Source organism: Triticum dicoccoides, chromosome 5B, assembly GCF_002162155.2.
Source record: "Triticum dicoccoides isolate Atlit2015 ecotype Zavitan chromosome 5B, WEW_v2.0, whole genome shotgun sequence".
Lineage (NCBI taxonomy): Eukaryota > Viridiplantae > Streptophyta > Magnoliopsida > Poales > Poaceae > Triticum > Triticum dicoccoides.
This window is the reverse complement of record NC_041389.1, coordinates 724,842,853-724,862,633: the sequence shown is the minus strand read 5'-3', so window position 1 is coordinate 724,862,633 and position 19,781 is coordinate 724,842,853. Positions and strand designations below refer to the sequence as shown.

Here is a 19,781-nt window from a genome sequence, read left to right as displayed (position 1 = left end):
GGGGGGCGAACTTACTATACATGTAGACAGGGCTGTTGCTCCCCAAGACAAGCAGGAATGCAATGCTGAGTGCTGGGACATTTGGCCACTGCAGGTATGAGACTTAGAGGTACTTGGACTGCCAAGGAAGATGTGGGGACTCCTTGAGCTAGGGCATAGGTCACATCGTCACTGCCAAACAACAAAACGAAGAGTATATGTTTAACCAGACAATAATAATAGCTTTCAGACTTCCCCGTGGATCTAGGGTATCGGTTCGGATGAGTAAAAGGGGGAAAGCCTCCTTATTCTTATTCGATGGAAATTGGGTATAAAACAGTAATCTTCAAAGTTCCAAACCTTTCTAGAAGCAAACTCGATAGCTTGATGTTCAAAGGCATCGATACCCTTAAGACGGCTTGTTATGATTTCCTGCAGTTGCCGATGATTATAGGGGCCAAAACACAGCCGCTGAATACCCATCCTACTTGAGATACGCGGCAATAGTTTCTCTGGATGATCCATTGTGTTTGCTATACCTGCATTCAGTAACAACACACCAAAGAATAAATAATAGGCTAGAGATCAAACTCACAAACAAAGACATAGTTATAGGTACCTATAATAACTAGGTTTGAATTTGGCTTGGTGGGCCAATCAAGAATGTAATACAGGACCTGACAGAAAGATTAATCCAAATGTCAATGAACATGAACATATATCACACAGCAATCAGAAGGCCAAATGATAGCAAGATTGGGCATTTTCTCAAAAATAAACTATAAATTTGTACAATTATTTAATTAAGTCCAGCTAGATTGTATTACCGACAGATTTCTTGTCAAAAGGAGATCAAGATCGTTGATGGTTTGCTTGCTTTCTAATGTTCTTGCCATCTGAAAAGTGCTCTGTTAAATAATGAAGAGCTTTTTTCCATCCCACCCTATATATATGCTCACTGAACTGTTCATATATAACCTGCATGCATATTCCATAAAGTGGACCTGTTATAAGTCTATGTGGACTGATAAGGGAATGTATATGCTATGCTTCAGTAGGAATTCGCTATCTCTTAACTAACTTACAAGTTTGCATACCTTGTAGATATTCTCTGGAGAAGCTAATTTAATTTGAGACCATTGATTTCTGTAAAACAATAGGGCCTCGGAGCTCCAGAATCAAATTCAGATCTCAACCTCCTCATGACTGCAAGTAGAGCACTCATAGCCTGCCAGTCAACAAAGTAGCAGGTGCAGAAAATGCAGTTTAGCATTCAGCCACAGCAGAAGAAATCAAACCAGCACGACGGCCATGAAATAAGGTTGGTTGGTTACCTTGCCAGTACCAGGCACACCATGAATATAAAGGCAGCCCCCTAGACAATGGTCATTGCAAATTGCATCCTTAGAAAATGTTGCACTTCTCTGGCACAAGACTTGTACTACTCAGTAACAGTTTGCATAAGAAGCTGACGAAACATGTAACAAACATGAATAGCCATGCTTATCCCTGCAAGGCAATGAGTTGGGAAGAGTAGCCAATAGCAAGGTAGCTTTCGCCTTCTCCAGAGCAGTTTTTTGATGACACCGAACATGCATGCTCAGGTATATATTTTTCGGATTCCAAACTTTTGCAGGCCATTATATATCCTCCCTTTCCATGAATTGAATTATACAAACAAACAAACAAACAGGCATTTCAGTAAGGTAAAGCGATGCAAAACTATAGAGGGAAAGGGAGGAAAAGGTAGTACAGTACAGAAGCCAAAATTTTGTCATTAGATTGGTTCTTTCTGGCTGAGCAATGTGCAGCCGGTTCATCCTCCTCATCATGCTATTATGAATCTTCATCGGTATCACTGTTCACTGGGATGTTCTTTTGACAAGGACAAGATTATTCAGTATACCAAAATGATGATCAAGATTTCTATAAGCAGAGTTTCACAATGACGTTTCAGAAGATATACCTCAGGCTCAGGTTCATCATCCTCCCCTCACGCTCGGCCTCGCAGTCCCCCTCCGGCACAAGCCGCAGCGGCTGGCGCACGTACCGCAGGTGGAACGGAATCCGCTGAGGCACGCGTCAAACTGCACCATGACCCCGCCGCCGCCGCGGAAGCACACGCCGCCGCTTGGGCTCGGCCTGGGTCCGGGTCTTGGGCGACGGCGCGGCCCGCTTCCGCTTCCGCTTGAGGGTGGGCGCGGGCTTGGGCTTCGCCGGGGTCTGAAAAGAGGTCTCCAGGAGGCGGCGGGATGGGGCGCCGGAGACATTGGCGGCGGCGGCGAGGCCACGGATTTGTGTCAGCAAGGAGACTCGTCACTCTCTAGCTTTTCACACAAATAAGAACAGAGGACAAACTTTTTTTTTTTTTGAGAGAGAGAGCCCAAAATCAAGAAACAGAGGAGCAAATAATCCATCTTTTTGTCCTTCGCTTTTTTTAAAAAAATGACTGAACTGTCACATACAATAGCTCACCTTATGTGGCTGGTATACTTGACCCGGCAATCCGATCCATTGGCGGCCGCACCCATAGACACCCGACCCGAATGGATAGAATATAGGTTGAGCATATTCACCCGTGGGTAAGTCTAATGGGTAACCCGGTTAGTCACGAGTAAGGCATGGGCCTAAGGTCTTGTCCGTGCGTCGCCTGACATGTGGGCCCTTTTATATCTAAAAAAAAGTAGTAGCATCCCACAGTCCAGTCTTGCCAGCCAGCCCACCGTCCCCGCCCTGGTCTAGTAAGTCAGCACCTTCGGTTTTACGAGGCAGAGAAACTAACCGCGTCCCCCACTTCATGCCTACTCACTCAGCCACAAACCTAGCCGCCATACTCTTGCCCTCTCCCATCCGCAAGCTGCCGCCCACTGTCCCACACGCTGCCGCAGGCTGCCGGATCCTTGCAGGCCACAGGATCCCTGCCGCCTCCATCCTCGCGGGGGCGCAGGATCCCTGCCGCAGGCCACCTCCATCCTCGCAGGCCGCAGGTCACTGGATCCCCGGCCAAGCACCACCACCGCTGTCTCAATCCTCGTTTTTGCTCGAGTGGCAGGCTCCACCGCATCGAAGCAGCAAACCCGCCATCCCTGCATCGACCCCGTTCAACCGGAGCAGCATCGTCGTCATCCTCGTTCTTCCTCCAAGGCTTCACCGCACCGAAGTAGCACCATCGCCACTACTGGGGAGAAGACCTAGTAGTAGCGCGAGTCTGACCCAGCGCTACTACTACTTGTGTTAGCAGTAGCGTGGGGTAGGGCCCACACAATTGCTAGATAGCAGCACCGCTGGTTGTTACCCCATGCTACTATTACTATTATTGCATACTTCATTTCTTCATATTATACACCCTTGTACATCTTTTTACTCAGCTGGCGCAAGGTTAATAATTAGGTTCAGCAAGTTTTTATTCAGCGGACCGTAAGTGTTTCGGGTTCCTGCCTAGGTAACGTGTCCATCCGGTCCGGTTTTTTAAACTTGTTTTTGTTCCTTGTTGTTATGGGGTTTTACTTTTATTTCTTTCCAAAAAAATTGTTGGGAAACTGCAAAAAAAGAACTTCGTAAATTATTTTAAAATTTTCCGAATTACCAAAAATATTTGTATTTTCAGAACATGTCCGTTAAATCAAAAATTGTTCCTATTCTTTACAAATTGTGTGGGGATTTCGAACAATATCCGTATTTTTTCAGAGAATGATCAGAAATTCGAAAACAAATTTTGTTTTGGAAAAATGTTCGGCATTTTCAAAATATTCACGTTTTATTTTTCACAATTTAAAAAACGTACGGGCTTTTGCAAAATTTCCAGTCACCATGGTGCCATCTTTTTTTTTGCGAGCAAATCAGAGAGCTTTAATCAACAAAAGAGTTGTCCCGGCAATCAGCTAGAAGGCTGCTTACCAAGAAACTAGGAGTCTCGTCAAGCCAGCAGTTGGTCACATTCAAAGTGCATGCACGTTTTGCACAGAGATGCGCCGGCAAGTTTGCTGACCTGGTTACATGCTGGGTCTCAAAAAAAGAAAAATCAAAAGCTAGCTCTCCTATTTCATCTAAGATAGGAGCCACAATCAAACACGAATTGTGGCGAGTGTTCCAGAGTTGTACCAACTCCTGGCAATCTGTCTCCATTATCACATGCAAGAGGCTTCGAAGCTTTGCAAATAGGACTCCTTCCCGCATTGATATAGCTTCCATTAAAAAAGGGTCCGAGATCTCACCAATGGCTTGCACCATGATCCCGACAGCGCGGACGCGGAACAGGCTATACCACCCGCCCCTCCTCTTCCTTCCGCGACGTTAAGTGCACCATCCGTCGTGATCTTCACCATCCCTGGCTCGGGTGGTCGCCAGCCATGCCTTGGTAGCAAGATGGGAACTGATATAGGCAGTTCCAATAGTGCAAGAGCCTCTCTAGTCGCCCTGATGGCGGCTCTTGGATCCCTTCCTTCTTCCGCATGCTTGATCCGATTTCGAGAATGCCAAATCGTCCACATGATGGTGATAAAACTTTCCTCAATCTTCATCCTTGACTCGGTCTCCACATAGGATGTCTCTGGCCCATAACGTGGGTGTAAGCGAGGTAGCCGAAGGCCAAACCACGCACACGCTTCGTCCCAGAAGCGGCGTGCATGCGAGCATTGGATGAGGGCATGCATAAGATCCTCCTCCTTTGCCAAACAAACCTTGCAAGTGTCTGCAATATGACGGTATTTGAGAGTGCACTCATCCGGTAAAATCCATCGTAGTACCCTCCACCAAAACACTCGTACCTTTGGGATCACTTTGAGTTCCCAGAGGGCAGCCCACATCTGTTTGTCATCTGTTGAAGCACCGGTAACCGCCCCTTCCTCTAGAGCAACACGCTCGTTCTGAGTCACTAGAGCACGGTACGCCGACTTAACAGTGTAGTTGCCTGATCTTTCAAAAGCCCAAGCATAAGAATCATCACCTCCGCCCCTCCTGATTGGGATGTTCAGAATGGCTTCAGCATCAGGAGCAATGAATGTAGTTCGAATCAACTCATGCCTCCATGACCAGTTCTCGGGATCTATAAGATCCGAGACTGTTCGAACTAAAGTGTTTGGTGGTTTCAGCAGCTGTGTCATCGAGATCGTCCCGGGGATCCATTTGTCAGCCCACACATCAATGGAGTTCCCGTCTCCGACTCTCTTAATGATACCCGCACGCAAAGCTTCCCTTCCTGCAATGATAGCTCGCCATGTAGCAGATGCAGACTTTGGCACCATGGTGCCATCGGGTTGCTACGGAGCCGCCAAGTTACTACTGTACGTACAGGAAAAAAACGAGAAGAACTGGAGCAGGTGAATGTGAGCTAATGGGCCCGCACATTCACTCGTGGGCTGTGCAGCGAGTGTGGTATAATAACTGATGCAAAGTGCGTTATATAAGAGTTCCCATCTTTTCTTTGGGTTCGGGTCGACTATTGCCCTGCAATGAACAAAGCTCAACTCCCATAAAAGGACACAAAGCCTAATTCGTGACAATGATAATCAGATGAACAAAGCTCAACTATATGCTCAACCCTGGGTTAAATTAAGCCTAGTGACCTTCATCAGTACTTGTAGACAGGACAAATGAACCAGTTGGGTCTATGCATCAAACGATGCACATTCCGTGAAGACTCATCATTTATTTTAAATAAACTATGGTTAATATTTTTAAATAGCTACAAACATTTTATTAATTAAACATTATATGACAATGTGTGAATATTTTTTAAATACATGATAAAGTACAAATTATTTGACAATGCATGAATATTGTTTCAACACATGAACCATTTTAAAATATACATGCACCTTTTTTAAAATTTACATTAGCATTTAGAGAGAGGAAACATAAACACAATATTTTTATGATTTAAGGAACATTTTAAAGGATACGAGAACACTTATTTAAAATTTACATCAATAAAATTCTGAATTTTTATTTTAACCAGGTTATTTAAAAGTTTAACCTTTTTCTTCAAAATGCATATACATTTAGACCATTTTGAACGAAAAATAAATAAGAGAAAACAAAAAATGAAAAAACCATGTTGCTTTGTCGGGCTTGGTCCATTTAAGGGTGCGCCTGGGCGAGCTCGCCCTTCTACTTGCTGCAGGCGAGACATAGCTTGTGTCAAAAAAAGGGTGAGACATAGCACCAACGAAATCTCCTTTTCAGTTCTCTCTAAATCTGCCGGCACCGCACCCGTGAATGTTCTTCCAATTCAAATAACATTATCCTCGATCAATTTCAGACACACACACGCGCGCGCGCGCGCACACACACACACACACACACACACTCGGTCGATTTGAGAACAACATTATCAAATGGACATGGATATTGTGGATCGCGCGTAGATCAAGTAATAAGGGATAAAAACACATTCGGTCGCTCACCATAACGTTGTAACAAAGACATAAACAGGTTAAGAACGAATGTAGACCCAGAACTAAAGAAAACCGAATGTGGACCACAACTCAAAAGAACGAAGGAATGTATTATGTAAGCCACACCTAAACCGACTTGATAGCCTCTTTTTTCTTGGGTCTGGGTCTACTGGTAGTGTATCCTCAATTCGTGATAATGCTAAAGACAACTAAGTTAAACCGAATGATTTTGATATAAGACAAGATAAATCACCAAACCAACTGGGTCTATGCATCGATCGATGCACATGGAAGGAGAAGACGGAAAGGCTATATCCTGCTTGTTGTGAAATATACATTGCGCTTGCCTTTAGCGCCCCGGCATGGGTAATCCCCCAATAGTGGACGGGAAAGACATGATTTTGTATGCTTTCTTTTTCTCGAATGTGTTTCCTAGTTTTTTAGCCCTTCTTTTGGGACTGGTTCACTTTAGCAGAATTTCTTTTGTGTGTTTCTATTTCCTTTCGATTCTTCATTATTTCAATATTTTCTTCCAATTTATGTTTCTTATTTCTTAATTTTCTATGTTTAACAAATAGAAAAACAATATTACAAAATATTATTTAAAACATGAAAAAAATGATTTTTTTAACATGCAAATGATTTTGGAAATTTTGTTTTTTTGAATTTGCGATCAAATTTTGAAAAAGCAAACATTTATTAAGATTCCAAAACAATTTTTGAAAACATGAGTAATTTTTGAAAACAGTTTTTAAAAATATATATGAAAATCTGATTTTGTTGTTTGAAAAAATGTGAAAACATTTGGAAAGTTGTTAATTTTTGTAAAAAGCATATTTTTTTTGAATTGTTTTGGCAAATGTGAACAAATCTTATAAAATCTGAACATTTCTTTGAAACACGAAACAAATTGAAACCGCTAACAGTATTTGAAAAGACGAGCAATTTTATAAGATTCTGAATATTCTTTTAAGATTTGAACATTTTTTAAATTTTAATACTTTATGAAAAGCTAAAATAAGAAATAAGAAAGGAAGTAAAAGACGAAAAAAGCAATAAAAAAGAAAAAAATAATCAAAAACATTGAATGAAACAAAACCTTCTACAAGATTCCCAAAACCAGACTGAAAAGCGAGACCTCCTATGTGACGCTCTCTGCGTCAAGTCGTCGCCGTTTCGGACAAGGGGGGCTTCGATTGGGCCGGCCCATGAAGACAGCGAAAGCAACAGAAATCGAACGCACACTGTAGCTAAAGAAAATTATAGGCGTTGCCGGGGATTTGAACACGCGATGCTGTGCTATAGAGCATGAGTTCTTGCCAACAGAGCTAGAGGTTGTAGCAGATGAAATAGCTAGCATACAACTTAAACAAAAAATAAGCTGTGCAGATATGAATTAGTTTAGGAATTTCGGAAGCAATACTTTTAAAAAAAATGGAGTTGTGTGAAAAGCAAAATCTTACCAAATTTATGATTTTTTTTATAAAAGCTATAATTTTTTCGAAAAACGAGAACATTTATGACAATCTTGAACAATCTTTTGAAACCAGAACATTTTTTACAAATTTCAATTTTTTTGGAAGGGTGAACATATTTTGAAATTCCTGAACAAAATTTCCACACACGATTTTTTAAAAACTTGTGAACAATTTATAAAACTGGAACATTTTTCGAAACTTCTGAAAAAAATGAAAACATGAACAATTTTTCTTAAACAGGAACATTTTCTACAAAATTTGAACATAAACATTCCGAAAAAATTTCTAAACACAAGAACATTTTTTGAAATGCCCCGATTTTTTTAAAAAACATACACACGTTTTTTGAATTTTTATAAAAATTTTAAACACGAACATTTTTGAAATTTGGAACTTTTTAGAATCACGAACAAATTTTGGAAAACAGAAAAAAAAAGAGGAAAAAGAAACAGAAAAACCGAGAAAAGAAAAATAGAAAACGAAAAACCCAAGAAGAAACAGGAAAATACGGTTCAGGGAACCTTCTAGAGGGTTCCGAAAACCGGATGGATAGCTCTAGCTTAATGGGCTGGCCATTGCTTCTTGCTAGCGATGCGGGGTATTGCCCTGTGCGTTCTGTCGACATTTTCCCTGAAAAGCTATCTGTACTGCTGAGATGGCCTGGGCCAATATATGGACAGTGCATGTGAATCATAAACGATTTGTCATAACGTGCTGTCTGGGCCTCGAGCGCTGGTCTCCTCTCTGCGCCGACTCGGGTGGGCCGCTCCATGTAGATTTAGCGTTTATGTCCTGGTTTGTTCGATCGCATTTGAAAAAGAAGAAATAATTCGCAAAGAAATGAAAAAAAATCAGGAATTCAAAAAGGTTCACGATTTTTTTTAAAAAAAATCATGAGCTTGAAAAAATGTTCATCTGTTTAAAAAAAGTTCATCGAATTTGAAAAAAAGTCCATCAAATTGAAAAGTTAATCAAAATTGAAAAAATGTCTACTGATTTTGAAAATAGGTTCATCAAAATTTTAAAAAGTTCATTGAAACTGAAAAACAGTTCAAATAATTTTAAAAAGTTCATCGGGTTTTTAAAATTTAAAAAAGATTTTTTTAACCACGCATTGAAGGAAAACAAAAAAAGAAAAAGAAAAAAGGACAAGAAAAAAGAAAAAGAAACAAACCGAACTGAAGAGACGAAATAAAAGAACAAAACGAAGTTGGTGTACGTGAGTGAATGAGTGGCTTGGTGGTGGCTGCGCTCGCTTGGAACCTTGAGGTCGGCAGTTTGATCCCCAGCCAGCACCTTTTGGGAACTTTTAACAAAAAAGAAGCTCCCAAATTGAAAGAAATCGGATCAGACAGAGTAGACAATATATGGTTGGATTGATTTTGCACCAAATGTAGATTAGTATGCCCGGCAAACTGCTCACAGCGGAAAGTTTTTTAGTATATGGAAGTTCCAGTAATGAAAAATACTCCAGCAAACAATGAAAATAAATTTAATAAAAGGAACAAAAGGAGGTGGAAAACATCCAAAGAAAATACCCTTCCCTAAAGGAAAGATCACAAGACAGAATCTAAGATCATCATCTTAAATTCTTAATTTGTAGGAGTGATCTTACGTAAACTTAATTACCCTTCCCTAAATACTCTCCTCCCCCCTGATTTTAACCTGGGTGGGCCCCAGCCACTAATCCTAATCCAATTAGAACCTTATAAATGACTTTACAAAACCAGATGAATACGTAGACTGGAGCTCTTCGATGATACGTAAACCAGACTGCCTTGTGCTCTGCCTCCTTTTTTTGGCATTGGTAAACTTATCTTCCGCGAGACTGGGATGTAAGCCTGCACTCGCATGATTGACTAATTACAGCCATGTTGATGTTATGGCAGGATGAAAATTGCTTGCTAGAAGATGTATAATACTATTTTAAGTTAAGTAGATGGAAGGGACAGATAATAAGAGAACCAATAAGAAGTTGCATTAGTTCAAAGTCCCTTTAGTTAGTTGCAAGTTCAGTTTCCAAATGTTGAGAAGATTAGCTACAACTGAGAAGACTGTACCTTAGCATACGAAAACAACAATCTCTACTTCTAATGGAGCAGTTGGTAGTCTCGCTTCCAGGTTTTTTTTCGTCCCACCACTTTCGTCCGGTTTTTTTTCATAGGTTAACCGTCGTAGATTTTTTTCGATGCTGGTTTCTTATTCACCGGTTTATTTACCCCTCAGCTCTTTCCTTGCAAATCAGCACTCTCCAAATGTGCACACAATCACGGATCTAAATTTACTAACTTATCCAAATCAACCGATACCTTCCATTATTGCAAATTTCTTTAGGAAACAAATAATAGATTTTAAGGAAACAAATAAAAGATTTTAAAGACGCATCATACTTTACTAACAATCACTAAAAATCAAATCTAAATTAATTAACCTTACCTTAAATCACTCAATCACTTTAATTAGAAAACATTTTCTTTCCTAACTGCACCCCGCTTAGTGTGCACATAACAATACGAAGTAATTAGAGTCACGTGATTGAATCCATTTATTTAGAGTGACATGATTGAATTCATTTATTAACAATAATCCTCACCAAAAGTGCGTTTAGCAATTTTAGAGGGCGGACCAAAACTCTGCCATCCGCTCGCCCGCGTTTGTTTAGGTACAGGAAAAAATGGCATAATATATGGAAACAACATGACCAGAGTGGCGACGCAATCTTCGGGGATAGGGGATCGGAGGAGAAGGATTGGCCTGGCAGCATGATCGGGGTGCTTCCCCGCGGCCGCGGCCGTCCTCGCGATGCCATCTACCCGAAATCAACGCTGCTCCCTGCCGTCAGCCGAGGCGACGCCGCCTGCCCTCCTACCCACGGTCCGCTGCCGCGTGCGGCTACGGCGGGAGGAGTAGCGACGGGGCCGAGGTCCTTCATGCGTTCCGGGATGGAGGCCATGATTTCGTCGAGGTCGTTGCTGCCTCCTACACTCAGGGTGTGTCGCCGAGATCGAGGCGAGCATGAGGAGCTGTGGCCATCGCCATGGTCACCCCATCGCAAGGGATGGAGCACGCCGTCGGCCTACAGCTTGTGGAGATCACTGTTTCTCTTCAGGTCGCGTGGTGACCGGATCTTGCCGATGTGTCCCTCCCCGACGACCTCCTCTTCGCCCGGTTGGCCGGCATGGATCTCGCCACTGCTGCCCTCAACTTCTCTGCCTCGAGCTCGACGGTCAGCCACCATGGATCCCCCAGCTGGAGGGTCACGTGAACCAGCCGTCCTCCCATGCTGCAGCGGCGAGAAGGTGACATGGCTCTCCGTACATGAAGAGTGGAGTTCAGTCAAGTACTTATATACTTGGCCTCTACTGCTGATCCATGTACATGAAGAAGAACAGACAACCGCTCATTCATGCTTCGTTCCACTCCTTTGCGCTACATTACTGGAGGTGACATTTTCCTATCTTTCTATGTTGTAACAAGCCTGCTGCCTGCATAGTTAATGGATTTTTTATTTAAATTTATCGCTGCTTAGTGCTTTGTTGCAATTGTTCACCCAAGATTCTTATATATAATCTGCGCGTATGTAGGCATACTTAGCTTTGCTATTCTATTTTTTCTGGCGCATAGAAATAAGAGTATTGTCCAGGTTAGGTATTTAATTGAGTATGATATTTGGATTGCTATCAGAATGTCTTTTCTATGCATGTGATTTCTCACATCTGGTTATAATATTTGTGAAGACGTGCATTGCACGCGCACTTGGAAGCGGGCCCGTGGCCCGCGCTGGACGTCGCCGACACCGACCCGAGCCACCTCGTCCGCGTATTCTTGGAGCTGCGGCTGGTCAATTTACATGAAATTAATTCCCTCAGTTCTGGTGGCAAATATAATACACATAATCCATATTGTTATGCACTAGCGTGTATGTGTGAAATAGATGGATTATGGTCCCGTACCCAATAAGATGGATATGTGTGTGTGTTAGAGAGAGAGAGGGAGAGGGGGATAGAGAGTGAGGAAGAGGGAGGGAGAGTGTGTGTCTGTGTGTGTGAGGATTTGATGGTAAAAAAGGTCGTCAATGTCGTAATATTGAACTCTTAAAGTTAATGTGGCCCCGTTGCAACGCACGAGCGTTCTTCTAGTTATATATAACGTGTTTGCCCTTGAAAAACTCTATAGAAAGGGGAAAAAGAAGTTGCAAATGCAACATCCAGGCCGCTTACCACCTCTACAGCAGCAGCTGGGACCAACACGACAGCTTCCAAGACTTGTTGGTATCCACCGGGAACAAAGATGGACAGGCGACGATTTTGAGCAGGTTCAAAGCAGGGAAACTCTGTATTCCTTCAGCTTGGGAACAGGAACAGGAACAGGACAGACAGAGACAGCTATCCTGCTCCTGCGGCACGCTCCATGGAAATAAACATCTCATCAACCATCAAGATTCTAGAACCATATAAATGACTTTACAAAACCAGATGAATACATCGGCTGGAGCTCCGTGATGACGCTGATAAAGATGGTCTTTACATACCTGAGCTGTAATGAGATATGCTCCTGCTCTTTTTTTTTCTGTCAATTGTTTCATTTGCATGCAGTTTTTCCTCTTCTGGCTTTGCTTGGAAAAGTTTCACAACACAAACAGCTGGAGCTGTAATAACGATGTAAAACCTGTTAAGTTTTACTCTTAATAACGTCTGTCGCCCTTTTTTGCTCTAAAAAACCAAATGAATAAGTAAGTACCCTCTGCAAATTAATTCAGCATTGCAAAATTAGACGGCCATTGCATATGGGCCCCGGGCGTGGTATTGATCATGTCCATCCGAGTCAACTGAAGTATCATGAAGAAACTGACCAGGATCGGTGATACACACTCGGTAGTATTTTGCACTATCTGCAAGTGGAACACAGTAGCCACATTAACAAGTACAGAAAAATTAGTAAAGCAGTGGCACAAGAGATAAATTACATTCATGAAAGAAGCATTGAATGGTTGGATTGAAATTTAAAATCATACGGGGTAGTGGCCTCAAACCTGACGGGTTGGGGTTCCTCTCCTCGGGCAAAAGAACCTGTATCTGAATGAAAGAAGCATTGAATAGTTGAATTGAATAGCGGATTAATTCCTTTCCACAACAATAATTATTAGCAAGTCATGTGGATGTCATCTGGATGCATGTTATGGCACTATAAAAATTGCCTGTTCGAAAATATATTCTTTCAATTTAAGTAAGTATAGTAGAGAAAGAAGGATGCACGCCGCTTACATCCTCTGAAGCACCTGGGGCCAACTCCAGCACAGAACACCATGCCCTCGAATGTAGCCACTGGGAACAAAGATGGAGAGAGGTAGGCGGCGACGATGGCCTCAGAGAAGGAACAAAGATGAACATCGTCGTCTTCCAACCAAAGGGCAGAGGGAATCAGAGGTCGAGACGGAATTACTCAGCCGCGGCCGTGACGTCCATAATTTCCACCCTGTTCCACTTCTGCTCTCCATAAGAGACCAAAAATTCTGCACAACAGCTCAGCCGAATTTGACTATGGGGATGTGATGAATCTTGTGCGCATCCTCCCCTTGGCACCTCTCAATCAATATTGGACATCCAACAATTCTGAGTAGCTTCAAAGCAGAGAGACTCTGTATGCTTCCAGGCAAAGATATCAATTTGGGGCAATGGCCAATTCCAATATCTTCTAGAGCAGTCAAATGTCCCAACCATTCCGGTAATATCTCCAGGCTTTTGAAGCTTATCAACCTCAGTTTTTAAGGGCGGCGAGGTTCTTCATGCTCTCAGGTACAGATGTCAAGTTGCCGCAATTGCCAATTGTAAGTGCTTCTAGAGCGGTCAGATGTCGCAACCAATCAGGTAATATCTCCAGGCCTTTGCACCATCTCAACGACAACCTTTTTAGGGCGGTGAGGTTCTTCATGCTTTCAGGCAAAGATGTCAGGTTGCAAACGCTGATGATAAGTTCCTCTAGGCAAGTCAACGGTCCAAAACATTCAGGTAATGTTTCGAGGGCATAACACTTTATCAAAGTTAGCATTTTAAGAGCGGTGGGGTTCTTCATGCTTTCAGGCAAAGATGTCAGGTTGGGTAAATCCTCGATAAAAATATATTCTAGACAAGTCAACTGTCCCAACCACCCCGGCAATGTTTCCAGGCCTTTGCACTCTATGAAGTACAGTTTGTTAAGAGCAGTGAGGTTCTTCATGCTTTCAGGCAAAGATTTCAGGTTGGGGATATTCTCGATATGAATTTCTTCTAGGCAAGTCAACTGTCCCAACCATCCCGGTAATGCTTCCAAGCCTTTGCACTCTTTTAAGAACAATTTTTTAAGAGCGGTGAGATTCTTCATGCTTTCAGGAAAATATGTCAGGTTGGGGCAATCACAAATGCTGATTTTTTCTAGAGAACCGAGGTGGCCCAACCTTTCCGGGAGTGTTTCCAGACCCTTCAACGAAAATAAATATAGGCTAGTAAGTGAGGTGAAGCATTGCATGACCTCTGGCAAAGCCCTCAAGCCACTGACAGAGTTTAAATCAAATTTCTCAAGGGTGGGAAAGTGCTGAAGTCTATCCCACTTGTCTTGAGAGAAACTACACCCCTTTATAATCACCTCAGAAGGACGAATGGGCGATAAGAGCTTTCCAAATCCTCGTTCCGGTAGAACCGTCTCGCTATTTTCCAAAAGCCAAACCATACTTCTTGGGGGATATGGTACGAACTTCAACTTTGGGCAGTCAGTTACCGACAAATGATGCAAATTAGGGATTAAAAACTCTTGGCTTTCGTCACTTGACTTTGTTGTCCACCACTCCACCAAATTCTCCATCAATGTCAAAGTCAGTACTCTTAGTTTCAAACAAGGTCCACCTTCTCCATAGAATTCCTTACCAATTTTCCTAATGTTGGGAATGTTATACAGACCAAGATTTCTTAAATTTGGCAGTGCCCCTAATGGAGGAAGACAATCACATGCTTCCAAATCACAAAGAATCAGTTCGCTGAGAAAAGGGAGGCAGGACGAGATGCGAAACAGCCAGTTAGGGAAACTCTTGCTCCTATACCCATCTAGCAAAAGATTTTCTAGAGACTGAGGAGGTACAAGCCTATCCAGCACAGATTTACCTTCTTTGTTTTTCCATAGAAGTTTTAGAACTCGAGTATCTGATTTATCATGCAGTTTGACTCTCTCTGCATCTCCCGGACGCTTGACATTCTGAAGGTCTACAAGTATCAGTTCTGAACAAGTCAATCCCACAAGATCCACTATACTGCTGCATCCTCTACTCTCTATCTCATGTACATGATGCTCTACCTTGCCCACAAGATTTAGACGCTTTCGAATGGCTGTAACCTTTTCAAGTAAAGCAGGAGTTGCACTATCCATCACAATCTGGGTGAGGCTAGTCATGTCACCAATGCTATCAGGGCAGTCATACATAGCTAGAAGGCCATTTATGTGCAGTATTTGTAGCTTAAGGTCACCAAACTAAGAGGGGAACTTACAGAGGCTCAGACAGTATGACAAATACAGACACCTCAGCTTAAACAATTTGCATAGTGACCCAGGCAATTTGCAGAGCTTAGGACAACTTGTTAGGTTCAAATATTCAAGCTCGGAGAGGTGATCAATACATTCAGGGAGTTCTCTGAGGTTATAAAAATCTGAAAGATCCAGGTATTTCAAACGATTAAGTTGGCAAAATGATCCTGGCAACATTGAAATCTTGTAGCAACCAGAGAGGTTCATGAACTCAAGTTTCCAAAGGTGGATGAAATCAATTGGCGGCTTTTCTAGCTCATGGCAACTTGATAGGTTCAGATGCTCTAAGCATGGAAAGCTAACATGTTATTGGCCAGCCTGCGGCATCAAGATACCTAATTAGCTTCAATTGAGTAATGGAAGATGGCAGCACCACACTACTTGGAGCAGATTGACCTTTAGCTGAATGTCCACTCAGGTCCAAGACACGTATGTACTTGGATCGAGAGAATGCCTTTTTTGGGAGTTGTAGTCCCCCAAAATCCCTAAAGTGGAGGGATCTAAGCTTGCGTGGAATATATTTGAAAACCATAGGATCATTCTTGAATTTGATTAACTGTGCATGTCGGACATAATGAGATTTTTTCCAGCTGGCGCTGTTGGTAGCATCCAGAACAACGAATTCATCAGCACCAATTATTGATCCAAGATCATGAACCAAATCATGCATCACGAGTTCTGGAGGAACTTTGTACTGCAATGACCTTGAAATAACCTGCAGAGGTGGCTACTATCAATATATTGCAAGGAGAAATGTATAGTTCCCTCGAGAGGAAATGTTAAAATGGAGTTAAGAGAAGACACTAAGATCCAGTAAAATTGTAACTTCCTCAAAATCATCGGAGCCCTTATGCAGAACAACTATCCTACACACATCATTTTACTAGAAACCATGGGTTTTCAAAAATTGCTTTTATGCCATTACAATTTGAATAACGAACAGAGCATGTAAAGCAAATAAACGCATGGTGTATACGACACATACATGTTTCTCTAGATAAGTTTTGTGAATTTTTTTAATTTATTTAGATGTCAAGTTTGATTTGTCTACTAAGTAATTCAATAAGTTTCAGCCAAATTGTATCTATACATAACTTGCTTACTAGTAACGACCATGTGTGTAGTTACTAGGGCGCCAGAAGTCCACTCATGTGTGTAGTTCCCGCCTCTACCACTACTCACAAACGGGAACTGCTCATGGCAGCCAGGAACTCCGACTGCCGAGTAGCCGCGCCAGCGCCAGCCCTGCCCCCCATCAGCTTCCCCAGCCAAGTCCCGTCACTGCTGTCCAACACCACGGTCACTAGCCACTAACCTCTGCCTGCCTCCACGCCCGCGAGAGGAGCCATGGACACCACCGCCCGGCGACTCCAAGGTCACCAAGCCGTGCTGCTCCCAGACCACGCCGCAGGGAACCGCTGAGCGTCAGATCCACCGCCGCCACACGCACCGCCGCACGACAATCACGCCCCGCCCCGAATGAGAGCGCCTGACACGCCCTAGCCTTCCACGCGATCGCCAGGGCACCCCGGCCGCGCCGCTATGCCCTGGAGAAGCGCCGCACCGCGGTATTGATGCACCATCCAACACCGAGGGGGCAGAGAAGACCCCACCGCCACCAACACCAACCGGGCTTCGCCCGACGGCAGGGAGGGGAGGCGAGGGAGGGCTGGGAGATGGCCCGGTGGTGGCTAGGGTTCGCCCTCTCGATCACTCCTGGGAGCGACGTGAGTGGGACTTGGGGGATTATTCTTCCACATTCGTCAGAAAACCCATTTACCAAGGGGTGCTAGGTAACTGAATTTACCACCTGGTAACCAAAACCATGATCCAAGGTGCTTGTACCAGAGGCACAATACTGACAATAGTCATGTGGGCTGCCTAGCGGACGACCTAGAAGGGCCATGTGCAGAGTGCAGAGACTAATTCTCATCTTCACACCCAAACCAACGAAAGTGATTTACCTAGGATTTTCTTTGCTTCCATAATTATTGCATGAACTTTTACGTCGAAGTAAGTTCGTTCCTGCGAAACCATTATGTTGTAATGTTAAGTTGGTAGCTATCCTAAATGATATAGTGTGGTTTAGTACCCTACTAAGTTGAGCTAGAGTTCGAGAGCTTATATTCTAAAATTATTAAAAGGGGCAGGTTGCAAAAAAGGAGCCTATATTCTACTAATATATTCGAGGTTGCACAAAAAATGCCACAAATGCACACGAGAAAAGAATAGCATCATGCAAATAAAATGGACTCGTATGTCATATTACCGAAGTGATCTATAGCGGATAATCTCTAATTTAAAATGAATAAAAATATACTTTATCCGATTAATAAATTGATCGAACTTAATTATCAGAACTAAAAGTAAGTGTTAATTTGGAGATGGATATATTAAGCAAGAAAGTGTGTTATTGGCTGTAAAGTTTAAAACAATATTAGTAGAAGAAAAAATAAATTGATCCAAGAGAAATGGTGTCTACAGATACTAACCGAAGCGGAACCTGAAACCCGAAGAAAGGACATTCCCAAAAGGTAGTTGATGCACCTTTGACCATCGTGCCTTGAATTAATGTATCCAAGTGCATACCATTGCTGGATTAGATGATTTCTATCCATGATAAAGCTCTTGGGGAAGGCTGTCAAGTACGCGAAACACATTTTGAATTCTAGCTTCATGTAGCAATAGCTAAGCATTAGCCTCTCTAATGTTTCTTTCTGATATACTTCTCTCAAACCCAAATCAACCTTGGTGTCTCTTATATCTTCCCATGCCCCCACGGTCCTTAGCTCCGACATTGCTTGCCCAAGAGCATTTGCTACGAGCGGTAATCCCCCACACTTCCCTGCAATCTGCTTCCCAATTTCTTCCAAGCCACGGTGGTCATCATCGGGCCCAAATGCCCTTTGCTTTATTAATTCCCAACAGTCACCAGGTTCTAAAACACCCAAATCAATTATGTCAGGCTCAGGAACTGGGCAAATTTTCCTCTGATTTGCAAGAAAACCAGTGCGCAATTGTTGCACTACGCGTAGGTTTCGGGTAGTTACTATAATACGACTACCCTTGCGGCCATGCTGTAACATCTCCTTCAACCTTTCAAGATTATTTCCATCTTCTTCCCAGAGATCATCCAGAACAATCAAGTATCTTCTTTTAGCAAGTTCTTTTTCCAGAACTTGTTGCCAATCGCAATTGTCAGGGTTGATAGTGCCATCCATCATTCTTCTCAGGATAGCACTCCCAATTTTGTGCAAATCAAACTGTTCAGACACATTAATCCAGATTGAGACGTCAAACACACTGACCCTCTTTTCAGTAAGAACTGATTCAACCAGTGTTGTCTTGCCTATGCCACCAAGGCCAACAACTGGAATGATGGAGATATCCTGGTTAGCTTCACTTGTCAGTAGCAGGCTGATTATCTTCTCCTTCTCCATATCCCTCCCCACCATTCCAGTTTTCATGCCATCACCATTCCAGTTGGCTGCAAAGGTTTCATTGTTTCTGCTCCCTTCTCCCCTGGCTTCTTGAGGCACAAGATTGAGCACCATTCCGCCCTCCTCTTTAATTGCATCTATTTTCTTCATCACCTTCTTCGTCTTGTGCGGCATGGTTTTTCGCTGCAGGAGTTGATTGTTTCTGGAAATCCATAAGTTGACCTGCAAAAATAGAAGTTGAAGTCAACTTCAGTCTCTAAGCACATCTTTTTCAGATTCGTTTCAGCTTTCACCCGTGGTGCCACCGATGGAGAAGAAGGTTGCACGTTACAAAAGAAGACATAAAGATGGGCTATGGCATAATCAGAACCAAAGAATCAATATCTTTTTAGATAAGAAAAGAAGAATCAATACCTTCGATTGACTCTTCTTGATGAGCTCATTAGCGTCCAACTCATCAATCATGTCCTCGACATCGTATGAAACGCGCTTAAATTTTGTAAGCCACCGCTGATATAGTCTTCCACCTTCTCCTACTCGACGCGACTTGTCGTCGGCATCAAGCAACACAGCCTCCAGATCTTTCATCTTCTCCCCCAGGTCCAACACGTCCTCTCTGTACCTCCACTGCAGAGTGATCTCCGATGCAGCATATTTACTGAGCTTGGTGACGACTTGTTTCCCGATGGCACCCGCAATCACCGCCCCAAGCACGCTCATGGCTTCCCAGCAAAGCTATTGCTCTCTTCAATGAGAATATTGCTGTGTTTGTGAAGTGTAAGAGTGCAGCGAGGTAGGCATAGGGAGACAGTCTTGACCTTGGTTTTGCGAGTTTTGTATTTTTGTGCAGGGTAGGTGGGTAAGACAGCTCCTTCAACCAAAACCAATAGCCTCCACCGGTACAGAACAAGTACAGACAAACCTCAAGGAATTAAGAA

The 19,781-nt window shown here is 42.9% G+C and overlaps 1 protein-coding gene and 1 pseudogene across 1 annotated transcript; both read right to left on the bottom strand.

The window, feature by feature from the left end:
* LOC119313047 overlaps positions 1-1,855 on the bottom strand; it is a 9,171-nt pseudogene extending 7,316 nt beyond the window's left edge.
* A 10,240-nt stretch (positions 1,856-12,095) lies between these two features.
* LOC119313050 (putative disease resistance protein RGA3) lies at positions 12,096-19,566 on the bottom strand. The gene is made up of 7 exons (XM_037588867.1): positions 19,258-19,566; positions 17,896-19,065; positions 13,117-16,118; positions 12,885-12,927; positions 12,593-12,743; positions 12,384-12,500; positions 12,096-12,248 (listed from the first exon to the last, which is right to left on the bottom strand). Exons 1-3 carry the CDS (start codon positions 19,561-19,563, stop codon positions 15,702-15,704), a joined length of 1,893 nt encoding a protein of 630 aa, XP_037444764.1. The 5' UTR covers positions 19,564-19,566; the 3' UTR covers positions 12,096-12,248; positions 12,384-12,500; positions 12,593-12,743; positions 12,885-12,927; positions 13,117-15,701.
* Between the last annotated feature and the right edge of the window lie 215 nt (positions 19,567-19,781).